Raw genomic sequence first — 15,468 nt, 5'->3', positions numbered from 1 at the left:
CTCTGCGGGGATTTAATCAGTGCTTCTTCTTTTCCTTTCAGCTTTTCCCTTCAGGGGTCACCACAGCGAATCAATTGCCTCCATCTAAATCTTCTGCATGAATTAATCAGTACTGTATATACAGAAACCGTATATATATATATATATATATATATATATATATATATATATATATATGCACTAATGATTTAATCAGTACTGTATATACAAAAAATGTGTGTGTGTGTGTGTGTGTGTGTGTATACAGTATATATATATATATATAAATATATATTATGTATAAATATATATATATTATGTATATATACAGTAATTATTTAATCAGTACTGTATATACAAAAAAATTTATTTAGTCCGGCGCTTTTGTTTCATGTCCACATTCCTCGCTTAGTACTGTACTGTGAAAATCTCTATCATCTGTCTGGACTCATCTGTAGTCCAGACTGGGCATGTTCATTTTTCTTTGAGGCTTTATCTAATAACAGCTCAGAGTCCTTGTTTGTTGGAGGAGGAATGATGTAGGTGACAAGTCTCCCCAAAAGACTTGAGCATTTAGCGTAGTTTATTGTTCTTCGATGTTTGAACTTGACGTGGTAAGATCTAATGCCACTGAATGAACACTGTTCAGAGTTAATAATTTCATTCTGTCTGTTCATTAAACTTTGTGACACCTTTCTGACACCTTCATCTTGTGCTGTGTCTGGAATGAACACTGTATCTAAGGACCGGAGGACTCTGGCCTGCTCTCAAACCTGACACACACTTTACAGAAGACAGTAACACATCTTTACTGCAGTGGGATACAGTTTTATTAATACGAGCTGTTACGTATATTCACTTTCTCTGACATTTCTCATTATAAGACCCTTGAAAATGAGAATAAAAACCAAATGATTTTACCAAATATGGGTAATATCCGGCATTAAAATATACTGTATATTGCTGCCGAGTGGTGTCTGTTGATGAATGTCACTTCACATGTATACAAACATGGCTGAAGGATGCATGAAATCAATGTGGAAGCGTGTCGTTCGATCGCCAGTATTTAACCGATTCTCGACATACAACAGTAAATATGACTTTCCAGATAATCTTATCACCCATAATAACACGTCAACCATAACTGAATATTTGTCCATATTGAGTGACTGCACTGCTTCAGTGCACATTAAGTCTGAATGCTAACATCAGCTAGCTACACGTTGCTAGTGCTCGGAGTTCCACCATTCATCCGCGGCCCTGTTCGAGTCCTCGTCCGCCACAGCGCAGTCCAGGCGCTGGACACCGGGAAGTGCCAGGTCCCTTTCGTTAAGCTTCTCCAAAAACGAGGAGAGTAGTCTTTTATTTAAATGGTCCGTCAGGGTCCTCTCTTCGACACGGTCTTTGGCTACATTTCCGGCTGGCGGCACCTCCTCCGCGTCAGTGTCCGTGCTCAGCGGCTGGTGGGCCGGCCTGTCGTTCAAGGACAAGCCCGTCGACTGCTCGTCTTCCGCGGACTGCTGCTCCGTCCAGGTCCCGGCGACTGCTGCAGAATCCGTGTCCATTCGAGATATTAACGTGTTTTGGAGTATAGCATTCTCCTGGTCTTTCAATCGTTTACTGTGGAGCCCCCCGGTAGGAGCTTGGTTTCCTGTCGGGTTGTTAGATGGCTCACCAGTGGGCTCCATCGTACTCGACGTTAGTGCATATCCGTAGATATGGCGGATGAAGTCTGCGCTGATTGGGAGGTGTCGCCCCCTTGTGTCCAGAGATATCACTGCTTCACCGACAGACACTATAGAACGGTACACTGTACAGTGTATATCCCTCTCACCGTGCAGGGTAAATACTATAATCTGCATTATAATGACTAAAATAATTATCAGTGTACGTGTGTTCGTTCGTCCGTCCGTCCGTTTGTATGTCCACCAAATACCCTCGCAAATAGAAATTGCGGATAGAAAGATGAAACAAAAAGCACATTACTTGGGTGGCAAAGGGGAAGGAAAATGAGATGAGGACCTCGACAAAACTAGACCACATTCAAGTTTCAACTTTTGTACACTCAGGAACCGGATAAGATAGAAAGAAGAGGGAGAAGGCCAAAATGAGTAAGACCATAGATCAAAGATAGTGCTTTGACAGATCAGCAGAATGTCACTCCTAACAGGACCCGACGAGTAGGACTACTTTTTCCATAAAGAAGAAACACTGTTCAATGTATGCTGTACGTATACTCAAGATTCGCTGCTAGCGCCATTCGCTTTACTTGTCCTTTTTGACCACTTTGAGCTTCCGTAGAGCTAGCTTTAGCTTCCATAGAGACTATCTAAACAGTTACACAGGAGTCGATGCGGTTCAGCTATCATCTAAGCCACCATTCAAAAACAATTATTTTATAGTTAGTTCACTGACGTTCTTTTGATAAAACTTACACGTATCTTAGCTTTTTGGATACATACTTTTAGCAGGATTTTGAAGCCCCGTTACAAAACCCAAGATGTCTTTCCGCGAAACGAGAAGTAAGTAACGTTGCGTTGAGCATAAAAAACAAACCAACACTTTCCGTGTCTCTATGGAAGTGGTTTTTCATGTTGTTTTTCGTTTGGCAGGTTTCATTGAAATGATGAGGACGTTGGGCTATCCTCGTATGATATCCATGGAGAGTTTAAAAACACCAAACTTCGCCTTGGTGGCAGAAATCCTCAGATGGCTACTAAAGACGTAGGCTAATCCAGTTTGGAAAATTCTGCATTTGTTAGTTATTTCAAAACCTAGTTAGTTTATACGGAAGCGTAGAGCTGCCACACCAAGAAAATAAAAACCGGGACGTATCACGTTATTTCGTGATACGTATCTCGGAATTTCGTGATACGTATCTCGGAATTTCGTGATAGTATCTCGGAATTTCGTGATACGTATCTCGGAATTTCGTGATAGTATCACGTAATTTTGTGATACGTATCTCGTTATTTTGTGATACGTTTCACGAAATAACGTGATAGGACTTTTTAAAGTGGTTTCATTTACTGTCTGCTGGCCATCAGTAAATCATGGCTCCTTTACATGATGCCATTGAATTATATTTCATGCTTGGCTTGAGACATGGTGAGATTTTACAGTTATTGGGCTCCGTGGATGACATTTATATAAGCATGCGTACCCTAAGACGACACTTGAAAAAGATGGGGCTATACCGGAGGAAAAACGAGTCGGACCCTCTTGAGGGTCGTTCCTCATTGATGAGCTGGAGGGACACAGCCGGCTGCATGGATACAAGCTCCATCATGTCAACATGACATTCATTCATTCATTCATTCATTCATCTTCTAAACCGCTTAATCCGCAAACGCAGGTCGCGGGTCAACATAACATTTTATCACGAAATTCCGAGATACTATCACGAAATTCCGAGATACTATCACGGAATTCCGAGATACTATCACGAAATTCCGAGATACTATCACGGAATTCCGAGATACTATCACGAAATTCCGAGATACTATCACGGAATTCCGAGATACTATCACGGAATTCCGAGATACTATCACGAAATTCCGAGATACTATCACGGAATTCCGAGATACTATCACGAAATTCCGAGATACTATCACGGAATTCCGAGATACTATCACGGAATTCCGAGATACGTATCACGAAATTCCGAGATACGTATCACGAAATTCCGAGATACGTATCACGAAATTCCGAGATACGTACCACGAAATAACGTGATACGTCCCGGTTTTTATTTTCTTGGTGTGGCAGCTCTACGCTGCCGTAAGTTTAAACCCTAGTTAGCTGCCAAATTGGTTTGTGTGTTGTTGTTTTTTTTTAACTATTTCCGTGTGAATTTTGCGCTATATTGAGTGCTAAAGTTTATTTTTCCTATTGTAGATCCCTCTCTGTTTTTAGTCAGATAAGCCAAAACTGTATCTCTGTTGAATGCAGTCGTGCAGAATCGTAGAAGTCACTTGGATGAGAGGCAAAACATGGTCAAATACAGAGCTCTACCATGACTTGGATGAATGAGAATCTCCACAGCCTTCTAGTCAAAGCAATGTGGACAGCAAAAAGTATTTGTGTTTTGTGTTTTCATATCTGTTTGTCTCCCCATCACACAGGTATGACCCTCAGATGGATATACCAGATGAAATAGACACCGAGGCAGGTCGTGTGTTCTTCATTAAGGCAGTGGCCCAATTTATGGTGATGTCTTTACTTTATTCAGAGTGTACACTATGATCGTAGCCAATGAAAGCCTGCTGGCCAATTTTAACCGGTGTGTTATGTGGTTGCAGGCTATGAAAGCGCACATCAACTTGAACATGAAGCATCTTTACCAGGCTGATGGTTATGCAGTGAGAGAGATGCTAAAGATCACATCCCTGCTGTGCACTGCATTGAAGACGCAGCAGGTGGCCCTGGGAGATCAAGCTGAGGAGGACAACAGCAAGTACAAGTTTGACCTCAGCTTACAGGTGAAATACAGGTTTAGTCCAACCTAATCCTAATAACTAAGCTTTTGTATTTCAGCTATCAGCTCCAATGAATTTTGAGTAAGAAGACTTATGAATTAATTATGAATAAATGAATGAATGAAATTTAAGTTAATTTTTATGGGAAAATAAATATGGATATATTGAACTGATTTCCGTATGTTTGGGATTTAGCAAATGCGAATGTGCTGTGCATTCAGTGTTTTCACTGAACTTTTGTTGCTTTTCTTGATGTGACTCTCACATTGACATTGTGATTCCAGTTCTATTTCTTTTAAGGTCCTGCTTCCTATCCTTGTTGATCTGATTTTATTAGTCCTAAAGAAAAAAAAGGGTGTTGCTGATACAACTTAACTCTGTCTGGATTTTAGGTTTCCGAGCTTAAAGCAGCTCGTCAGCTGGCGTCTGAGGTGACACTTAAGGGAGCTTCTCTTCATGATTTATTAGGAAAGGAGGCCAACCTGAGAGTAAGTGAATGAACCTAACTGCCACATATGATTGTTTCAAAGTTCCTTTATACTGAGTCAATCTCAAATCTTTCAATAAGACAATAAAGATCGTTTTACTTCAGCTTTTTACCTACAGTTTTGGCTATGTCAAAATAGAATTTTTAGCTGAAAATTTACCACATGTAGGCCTGCTTCACACCAACTTCACTCGATGAGGCTTAATTGTGTTTGCTCAATTTGAAACATAGATGAACACAGTGTTTATTAACTAACATTATTGTGACCCATATCACAAGTGTCTATGGAGATCTAAATGAACTTGTACATTGTTTTGGAAAGATTGCTGTGTGCAATTTAATTACTCTCCCACCCACCCACAGGAAAAGAGGACTGCAGCCATCGCCAGACCTCTAGAAATAAATGAGACAGAAAAGGTTCTGAGAGTTGCAACCAAAGAAGTTTTGGTGTGTATTTTACCTGGCAACCCCTGTTTTTTTATATTACCAATACTACATCTGATTTTATCTATAAAAAGGTAGTGAAACTGACTGAGTTTGTGCTTGCTGTAAAGGGAAATGTCGAGAAGCTAAAAGAACTCCTGAAAAACGTAGATTCCGATATAAGTACTCTTGACAGCAAGATTGAGAAGAAGAGGCAAGAGCTAGAGAGAACTAAAAAGAGGCTGCAAACATTGCAGAGCGTCAGGTGAGTTCACACCCCGACAGGAAAAAGTTCAATTCTGTCTATCTTTACTTCATATTTTCTTTAATTTGTGGCGAACTTACACAAAACTTACCAAAAATGTAGGCTTACAGTGAATTTGTAAAAAATGCTCCCTCCAAAATGCTTGTTTTTTCTTCTCTTATTTTTAGACCAGCCTTCATGGATGAGTATGAAAGGATTGAGGATGAGCTAAAGAAACAGTACAAGAGCTATATGGAAAAGTTTAGAAACCTCTGTTCCCTGGAATCTCAGTTGGATGAATATCACAGACTGGAGCAGGACAGGTTTGAGGTGTGTGTGATATGAGACCAGTGATTCATAATATAACTTTGTATGCAACTTCTTGAAAAGACATTTTTGTCATTTTTATCAATTACATTGTCACTCTGCTTCAGTAATCCATACTTTAACCCAGCATCTGTATAGGTTTGCAAAAATGGCCTTAATGGAACAAAAACATAAAAATGGAAAAGTTCAAAACATGGAAATTAGATTCTCTGTGATTAAAGAAACAATATCACTTAACAGTAATCCAGAGCCTTATCTCTTAGTTTGGCTTTTCAAAACTAATTCCACTACCACATTAGGGCCTTGCTTGTCTTATGTTGCTTGAAAATCTTTGTAATAAACAAGATTTATGAAACTTTGTGTAAACAGTCTGTCACCCTCTCTGTGCTGACAATGTGTTTGTTCTTTTATTATCTCTGTAGAAGACTGAGAAGACGATTCAAATGATGCAGCAAAGGTTTAGACCAGAAGAGAGTGAGCTAATGTGGACTTCTCGTGAGTTGACCAATCACACGCACACACACTGTGTAAGCTAATAGTGGTCGTACAATGTAAACCTCTTCTATGATTTTACATCCCTCCGTCCATCTTTGGAGGGATGTAAAATCCCTCCGAGCTGGGCCGCGGAGGCAACCATCTATACAGGGATACTCATGCTTCCTTCTCCCAAGACATCTCATCTAGCTCTTCTGTGGGGATCCAGAGGCCTTCCAAGGTCATCTGAGAGACATAGTCTCATAGGTCATTGCCCAAGTGAGCATTGAAGTCCCCAAGAAGAACAAATTCCCTGGGAAGGGTACTGAATAGCACATCAAGAGGGCAGGGTATTCCAGACTGCCATTCGGTCCAAAGGCTGAAATAACAGTTAAGCATCTGTCCCTGACCCAAAGGAGCAGAGACTTATTCACCATATGGTGGCTGAGCTGTGCGGTTAAGGTGGCAATTCAACGATATGATTTTACTTGCTTAAATAAAACATTTTTTTCACAGAGAAAGATGAAGATTCTGACTTGGACACTCCAGACGAGCAATATTTAGACAGTGACATGGAGGAGTCTGGACCTGCCAAAGCGTTGACTATGCGTAGTGGCATCATAGCAGGTACTCAGACAAGGCATAGCCAGGTTTTTGACATGATCGTCTTTTTTTAAATATACTAAGACTGCACCTAATTGTTAGACATGTTTTCATTATGTCCTGCTTTGTATGTCATTAAAACCTGGTCATCAAACTTAACCTAAGATACACCTGTCGCATAAACTTAGTGTTGCTTTTATTCTTACCACAGGACGAGCAGCTCATGTCACTGGGACCATGCAGGGTGGCGATAGTGAGGTTCGTACTCTTACAATGTTATCAGTACTATATGCTACCTTTCTCTTCTTGGTAACCTTTTCAATTGCATCTCTTCCCAGTGGCCCAAAGTTGCTGTATACAATACTGGTTAATTTGTTTGTGGTGTCCAGACCATCAGTTTGGACCAGTTTCACATCTCTTTTCACCTTTACATCCTGTCTTTTTTCCATATGTTACCTGTCACTGTTCTTCACATGTGTTTTAAAAGCCTTCTTTAGCTGTTTTGAGAAGGTCAAACCATCATGTCAAAAGACAACAGAAGCAAAAGGTCTGTAAAGGATCAGGGTGAAAGGTGTAGTAGTTCCCTTGTGTATTAGGGAAAATCCATTCTCAAATTCTGGGGCACAAAAGAGTTCAGTCCAGACAAACAATTGATCCCCATTAGTTGCATGGCTCTGTCTGTGTCCCTCTATTGAAGCACTATGTGAGCACATATACAGTATACCTATTACCTGTACTTTTAGCGTTGCTGAGAGACATTAAAAGATAATGATTATGTGACTGGACGGAGAAATGATTGTGATTCATCTAAAGAAAAGGAATATATCTGTTTCTTTTACAGTATGTGTCAGACTACACCGCTTTTGATGGGTGGTGCAGATGTTTTGAGTGGATTTTCCCTTTGAATGGTTCCTGTAGATAATCTGTTACTTGTCTCATTTGGATTGTTTAAGTTTAAATCAGCTCAAAACTGGTTTATATTACAGAATAATTGCTTCTGTATTTTGATCACCCTGTCTAATTGGCATTTTTTAAAAACAGAATCTGGTGTAGCTTTTATGTAGAAATGCAAAGAATTTCATGTCTGTTGTAGCTCTACAGTGAATGTCAAGTGTTTGCTTAGAAAATTGAAGTTGATATAATCAGTCATTTTACTGGATTGAAAACTATAAGCTTTTACCAAGAGTTGTCATAATTATGTCCTCGTTTTCCTGCTGTTTCAGACTGAAGACAGTGAGATTGATGTAGATGAGGATGACGAGGAGGAGACCAGTGACTTGGAAGATGAAAGTCTCGAGGACCCATTGAACAGGGGTGCCCGCCTCACTATTGGACGCATGAAGCCACCTCTTCCAGGCGACAGCGACGATGACTTCTGAACCTGCACCAATACACAGATGATATCTGACAGAAACTTCTTTAATAAAAAGTAATTGAAGAAGCAAAAGAAACAGAAGCTCCATGCGAATGCAATTCGATCACATGTGAATGTTTTAATGTGAAAGAAAGAGACTGTTGTGACGACTAGCGTCGTGTGTGTGTGTTGGGGTTGTCCCCTTGCTCCCTGCTTTTCTGTCTGTTCCTTGTCTTACGTGCATCTAACCTGTGCCATTGCCCGATGGTAATTGGAGGAGCATAACTTTTCTCTCTTCTGATTAGTCGCGCAAAGGTCTCTCCAGCTGTATAATGAGCTAACCTGGCTGGTTCAACGGCAGAAGGCAGCAGATGTTTTGTTAATGGTTTGCTTAATTTTGGGTGAGAAATAGGGTTGGACTGCCAGTTTGGTTAGTAAATTTTTCTCCTATTTACCTAGTTAGGGAGGTAAGATCATGTCATTTTTCTTGGAGGTTAATTATTTACTTTGCAGTTAGGATCGTTTTGTTATTTTGGCATTAGTCCAGCCTATATATATATATATATATGTATATTTTATTTTTATTTTTTTTAACCTGCAAATTTCTCTTTGAGTAGAAGGAATGGATAGATATTCCTTCGTTGATCTTTGCTTCTGCCCTTCCTTCGGCCATCTTGGTCATGACAATTCTTGTCGCCTTTACAAAGGCGAGGAAGGCGGTGGTAATGATGGGATGACACGTGAGCGTGTGTTGGAGTGGACTAACACTAAAGCGCTGTCGCCTCAACACTGCGGGTTCGGGTTCGAGTCCAGCTCTGTGCGGAGTTTGCATGCTCTCCCTGTGTCCGCGTGGGTTCTCTCGGGGTTCTCCGTCTTCCTCCCACCTCCAAAAGCATGCGCTTCAGGTTGATTGGCCGGTCAAAAATTGCCCATAGGAGTGAGTGTGTGTTTGTGCATGTTTGTATGTCTTTGTATATGTGGCTCCGCAGTGCACTGGCGTCGTGCGCGGAGTCTCCCCCGCCTCATGCCCTATGTCAGCTGGGACAGGCACCCGCTACGGTGGATACAGCGGCGGTACATGAGAATGAAAGAATTAAATATTTTGATCCCGCTCTTATTTCTACTTTATATGTCCTCAACCGAAGAAGTAAAGAACTGCCTGTATTGGCAGTCGTAAATTCTAAATTTGGCAGTTGTAAATTTCCCAGTTTGGGATCAATAAAGTATATCTTATTGTATCGATATTCTCATTTAATATCTTTCTATCATTTAATGTCTTTCAAATTTAAATCCAGGTATGATGGAGTTGGCGCTCATCATGGGAACATCAGATACCCGTTCTAGACAGGAACGCAAACAACGTGGGAACCAGCCTTTGTGCTTGATTTTGTTTGGATTGGCATGAACACAGGGCTGAAGTTTGTCTTGAGGATTCAGTCTGACAAAAGCTGCGCATCCAGAGGAGGATGTGATCCGGATCTGGTTTTAATCCCACTGCCCACTAGTTGGTAACTAGGCACAGTTCACATCACTGCTGAAAAATTATATAAAGATGTTTATCAGCCAGCTCATCTGTTATGCTATTAGGAACACAGTTTTTATTATCTGGTTTTACAGATTTGGGATTTTACTAAAATTATCTGAAATACTCGTGTATGTTTTTTCTTAAATGACTTGAAATTGCTTTTTTTAGTAAGATAGAATTGGGCTTAGTATGGTGAAACTTAACTTGTTATAGTCTGTGGTAACATTATATAACGTATGGTGAAAATTTACAGTCTGTGGGAATATTATATAATGTGACAAGAATGGCTTGTTTTTTGAGAGACATTATCATGGCATGTGTCACATCAGCACGTTTGCTGTAGTAGTTACACTCAGATAGTGTTCTATTCCTTTTCATGTAAATGAATTGAAAAAAAGAAAAGAAAAAAATGTTTTTACCATCCTTCACAAGGCTTGGAAAAAAAAGAATCTTTAAACTCAGTCACCAAATTTGATGCGGCTGAAGCCTTTTCTTTTGAGAACACTTGAGATTAGGATCATTGATTTGGTGCCACATAAGGTACAAGTGAGCTGGAAGAAATCTGTGTACCAGTAAAACGTCTCTGAAAAAACAAGGGTCGTATCTATCGAGTACGCTGGAGGGAACGTAAAGTCCTGCTGTCTTAACACCGATATGGGAAGTTGGACCAAGTCCTGCTTTGGCCAGACACATCCCCATGTAAACATCATCAATGGGAAGAAGGGACACAGACTTTGACATATTATATATCACTGAAGCTGTATAGCCAGACAAGAGGAAGCCCCCACCCCCACAGTAGGGGGGATATGTTTCTGATTCCTGCACCTGTACTGGGATAAAATACTTGCTGTATGATTCTCTAATGGGCCCCACATTCTGGATCACATGGCCAATAAAAAGGTGCTTTCCTCCATCATTATCCTGGAGGCTTTGGAGAAACTCCACCATGTTGTCTGTGTTGGCGAAGACGTCATCGTCACCATTCAGCAGGAAGCGAACGTTCGGACAGTTTCTTTCCATCCATTCCAGGAAGAGCATCTGCTTCAAGGTGAGGTTGTAGAACGTGTCCATGATGTCCCACTGGAGGATATCACTGTGCTCACCATGCTCCAGCTCCAGGAGTTTGTTCAGCCTCATTTTCTCAAAACCTGAATCTGACGTTCCTGATATGAAGACCCTTCGAATCCACACGCCGTTGTGTAACCGCTCTTTAGCCCAGGTTTTGCGCAGCACCTCTCTGCGGTCATAGTTCAGAGGAGAGGTTTTAACCACCAACAGAAGGAAGACCTCCGCTGATTTATCAGGTCCTCCACATTTGTCTGGAAGGTCCAGCAGCATGGGGAAGTGGCGACAGTGACGGTAGTAAAGGAAGTCCTGGATATTATTAGGAAGAGTGTTCAAGTCGGTTATATTTTGAACAGATGTATTTTGTTGACATGATGGCCAAGAGCGTACATAGGAGTTATTTTTGGGTGTCTTGACTTGACTGTCTTCTCCCATGTTTTGGACAACAACTGTCTTTCCAGGATTTTTCAAGAACCAAACAAAGAGGAGAGGAGTTCCCAAAAGCAACAGGAAACATCCTGTTTTAACTCCTCTCGGCTTCAGAAATCTGCAGTCGAAAATAAAAAAAAGTTTTCTCATTAGCACAGACATAAATTATTACATAGAGGAATGATGAGGTGAATAAACCTTGAAATACAGAAAACACATTTTTTCTTTTGCGATTTTGCCAGACCGCCCAAACATTCTCATGTCAAGAACAACACAAGAGATGCACAGAAGTCCCCAACTAGTCAGTCACTGGTTAAACTTGATACTAATTACTAGGGAAGCGAGAGAACACCACTATCTGTATCTGTTCAACCATCTAAATTATCTGTATCTGTACTCGGAATGGGTGGGGCTTAAACCGGAAGCGCGTGTGGTTTGAGCAGAAATTTATTCATTCGGGGGTTTTTTTTTCTTTCCAGACATGTTATTACAGCAGACTTCACTTTCATCAGTGTTGGAACATCAACAACAACATCCAAAAAGAAAAAAAAGGGTTGATGGGTAGAAGCCATTAGCTTGTAAAATGCCCGTTCCCTGAATCAACAACATCTCTCTCTTGCAACACATTATCAACCGAATTCATACACTGCATGTCAGATTTTAATTATTATTTCTGTACATTGTTGTTTTGAATCGTCCATTCAGTCCAATGGACGTGCATCTTTGCACAAGTCTTTGAAATGACTCAAACTTTGTTAATGATCTTTTTGTCATCCATTCCGAATGGTGGTGTCGGTGCCGATTGAATTTCTTGCTTTGTGTAGCTGAGTGTGCCTGCCCCCACTCCTAGTCACTGATGTCAGCATCATGGTTTCTGGCCATTGCATCCATACGTTTTCCCAATCTCTCCAGCTTTTGAGTAATGTCATCCTTGAACCGAGCGTTGCATTGTCCTGCCGGTCACTCATGCTCGGCATCAGAGCCATGGCCTCCTTGCTTGCGGCATCACAAATGGGTGAGGCTTAAATCGCTACATTATTTTAAGTCTGAAATTGATACGGATTGATCAGACGTTTATATATTTATTGCTTATTTTAAAACATTTTACAGAACAGCCTCAAAATTGAGATTCAATGCTTTTGAATCAATGCTTTTGAATCTATTTACAGAACAAGTTTTTCATGACCTCAGAGCATGAAGTGCATTAATGGATACAACAAATGCAATAGGAAATTATGAACTAAAAAGTATGCATGAACAAAATTGTCATACTCAACACAACTTTCAATTTTTTTTATTTTTGTGAAGTTATTTATTTATTTTTACCACCTAATGTTCTTACCATTTTTTTTAAACAAAGTTAAACAAAGTTTATTAAGGTGTGTGTGTGTGTGTGTGTGTGTGTGTGTGTGTGTGTGTGTGTGTGTGTGTGTGTGTGTGTGTGTGTGTGTGTGTGTGTGTGTGCCTTATGTAACAGTTAAAATATCTATACAGTATATAAATTATTAATTTGAACTGAGGTGAGAACGTGTCAAACTAAAAAGCAAGCAGGTAAAAAAAAATGACTGGAGTGGAGGCAGTGACTGATGTGACATGAGCAGTTTTCAGCTCTGTCTGGTTAAATGCACTGCGTTCATGCCACAAAACAATAAACAAGTTCACCAAGTAACCTTAGACAGACTGAAATAGAGGCAAGCTGAGGAAAACCTTAGGAAAGCAACACGAGCTACAGTGAAGCCATGAACAGAGAGAACAGTCAATGTCTGTGTGTGTGCGAGTGTGTGGCAGCATGTAGTGTCTCTGTAGGGAAGGGCGGGCACTGTGTGTGACTGGACAGTCACAAAGCGTGAAGACAGTCAGTTCTGAGGATTTTCCTTCAGCCATGCCAGCTGGAATAGGCTCCAGCGCCCCGTGACCCGCGCAAGAGGATGAAGGGGTCAGAAAAATTAATGAATGAATTAACAAGCACGAGTATTGGCGAGTTTTACTCATATCGTGCTAGTACTCATCAAAAATGTGTTATCCGTACCGGATACTCGTCTGAAACGAGTACCCGGCTCAACCCTACTAATTACAATACCATGTTCAGTATGGTAAATGGACAGTACTGTACTTATAAATACTTTTCTAGGCTGACTGACTGAAATACAATCCAGCATTCACACAAACATTCTTTCAGTGGTGGAGGCAGGCATCTCCTGCTCTTCAGAAGCATTAATCCCTCAAACCATCACTCATACACCAGTGGAACAACCACTGGGAGCAATTTAGGGCTTGGTATCTTGTCTAAGGACACATCAAAATGTGGGCTGCATACCTGGAGATCGAATCACCAACCACCTGGTACACTCTATGACTGAGCCACAGCTCATATATATTTCCTTACAATCTTAATGCTAAAAAAAATTTTATTACAGAGAAGCAGTCACTGTAGCACGTGAGCAGCAATACGAAAATATTAGACCTATAAAGAAAAGACGTGCTACACCGTTGTAATACAAATTTAAATTCCATTATTAGGCTTGGCATCAGACTCAACTGGTAGAGCAAGTCATAGTGTGGTCATATGACAGGTGGCACAATAAAATAGCTTATGTCGGGAAAATCCATGTAATCCTGCTCATACTTGGTAAATAAACTGTGTTTTATTCTTATTACTACGATTTTACTCATATTTTCAATGAAATCTCAATTAGAAATTGAGTTTTTGGTTAGTTGTAATGATTAGGAAAATATTTTGCCTGAATAATCTGAATAATTTTCTCCAGAATTTATTTTACATTTAATTGCATTCATGTAATATAATCATATTCTTCAAAAGTCCTTTGTGTGAGAGGAAAGTATCAAATTATTTGTTAAAATAATCATTATTTTGATGTGTTTGGTTATGTATTAAATCACTTGTCTCTTAAACAATGGATGTGTTTTTGTAGTTTTTTTAATACTATGAGGGAGTAACTTTAATTTTATAACTTTTGCAGCTTTGAAACAGGTGACACTTCTACTCACTCAAAGGCATGAGGAAATCAGTTCTTTATTTAAATATTCTAAAGGGTTTGCGTGATCGTGGTCATTATTTATGATCAATTTTACCACAATACTGCATTTTTTCCCCTCCAGTCCATCACAGGTGGTCATCGGCTGTCTTCACACCTTCATTCTTTTGACTTTGCCAGGGCGTTTAAACAGCGTTTGTATTAACTAACAACGATTAACAGAAACATTCCTGTGTTACAGGTTTGAAACCAACTGTTCATTACTCAATATAATCTACTGTGAAATCACAACAGGCGTGGATTTTCCAAGATTTACAGGACTTCATTCTGCAGGACACGGTGTGAAACAAGCTGGTGTATTTAACAATGATAGAAGAAATAAAACTGTTTTATTACTATAGAAATAATAGTACTGTTGTTTCTGGTTTTTCTTTTACACTGAAAGTAAGAAATATATTTTATCTCATGGGTTCTGAATTACATTTGTGTCTTGGTGGTCAATAAGAATCTCTGGCCTGAATAGTTCCCTGGAATAGCCTACTCCACGTTTATGTAGTCTACAACTTACATGATGCATATTTTATTATGACGCGTCTCTGAAGTTTCTTTTCAGTGGGATTAAATTTACAATTATGTCTTTTTTACATTGTTCAAAGCAACAGATATTAAGACTAATTATAAACTGTAGGTCTGTGTTATTCACTGTAAGATCAAAATAAATGTGATGGTGCTTTAAATAATTTGTCATCTCACCTTCAAATAATCTTCCAAATGAACTTTAACATGATTGCAGAGGTGTTAAATATATAAATATTTTGTAAGACAGCAAACAACAGGAACATTATGCTCGTAATTAAAGTCCTGAATAAATACCTGAACATATTAGAAGATCTGCTTGAGCGGCGTAAGGTAATTCCTGTGAGTCCCATTTCACTGTGAGGCTGAGACTGTTGTAGAAGACAAAGTAAAGGTAAAAGATTTGCAGAGGGCGTTCTCTGCCCTGAGTCTTGCTCCAAAGGCAATCTCCACGGTGAGAGTGCATACTCTTTAAAAAATACAAAAATCAAATACAAGTCTGCTGTGT

General features: G+C 39.8%; 2 protein-coding genes across 3 annotated transcripts; one reads left to right on the top strand and one right to left on the bottom strand.

Moving 5' to 3' along the window:
• The first annotated feature begins 2,263 nt into the window (after window positions 1-2,263).
• cluap1 (clusterin associated protein 1) lies at window positions 2,264-9,971 on the top strand. Of its 2 annotated transcripts, XR_011036763.1 has the most exons (13): window positions 2,265-2,501; window positions 2,592-2,703; window positions 4,104-4,188; window positions 4,281-4,460; window positions 4,850-4,945; window positions 5,308-5,391; window positions 5,499-5,632; window positions 5,800-5,941; window positions 6,361-6,433; window positions 6,929-7,039; window positions 7,227-7,273; window positions 8,239-8,444; window positions 9,665-9,971. XR_011036763.1 is itself a non-coding variant. In XM_068320013.1 (12 exons), exons 1-12 carry the CDS (start codon window positions 2,480-2,482, stop codon window positions 8,392-8,394), a joined length of 1,242 nt encoding a protein of 413 aa, XP_068176114.1. In that variant the 5' UTR covers window positions 2,264-2,479; the 3' UTR covers window positions 8,395-9,607. The 2 variants fall into 2 exon arrangements, 1 of the variants encoding a protein (XP_068176114.1); XM_068320013.1 differs by lacking the exon at window positions 9,665-9,971 and having other exon boundaries at window positions 2,264-2,501; window positions 8,239-9,607.
• A 254-nt stretch (window positions 9,972-10,225) lies between these two features.
• LOC137599216 (N-acetyllactosaminide beta-1,3-N-acetylglucosaminyltransferase 3-like) lies at window positions 10,226-15,306 on the bottom strand. Its single transcript, XM_068320014.1, has 2 exons — window positions 15,258-15,306; window positions 10,226-11,506 (listed from the first exon to the last, which is right to left on the bottom strand). The coding sequence occupies exons 1-2, from the start codon at window positions 15,263-15,265 to the stop codon at window positions 10,357-10,359; spliced, it is 1,158 nt and encodes a 385-aa protein (XP_068176115.1). The 5' UTR covers window positions 15,266-15,306; the 3' UTR covers window positions 10,226-10,356.
• Between the last annotated feature and the right edge of the window lie 162 nt (window positions 15,307-15,468).

The sequence above is a fragment of the Antennarius striatus genome, chromosome 7, assembly GCF_040054535.1.
Source record: "Antennarius striatus isolate MH-2024 chromosome 7, ASM4005453v1, whole genome shotgun sequence".
NCBI classification, from domain to species: domain Eukaryota; kingdom Metazoa; phylum Chordata; class Actinopteri; order Lophiiformes; family Antennariidae; genus Antennarius; species Antennarius striatus.
Note: the sequence above shows the minus strand (reverse complement) of the source record. Positions and strands in the feature narration are given on the sequence as shown.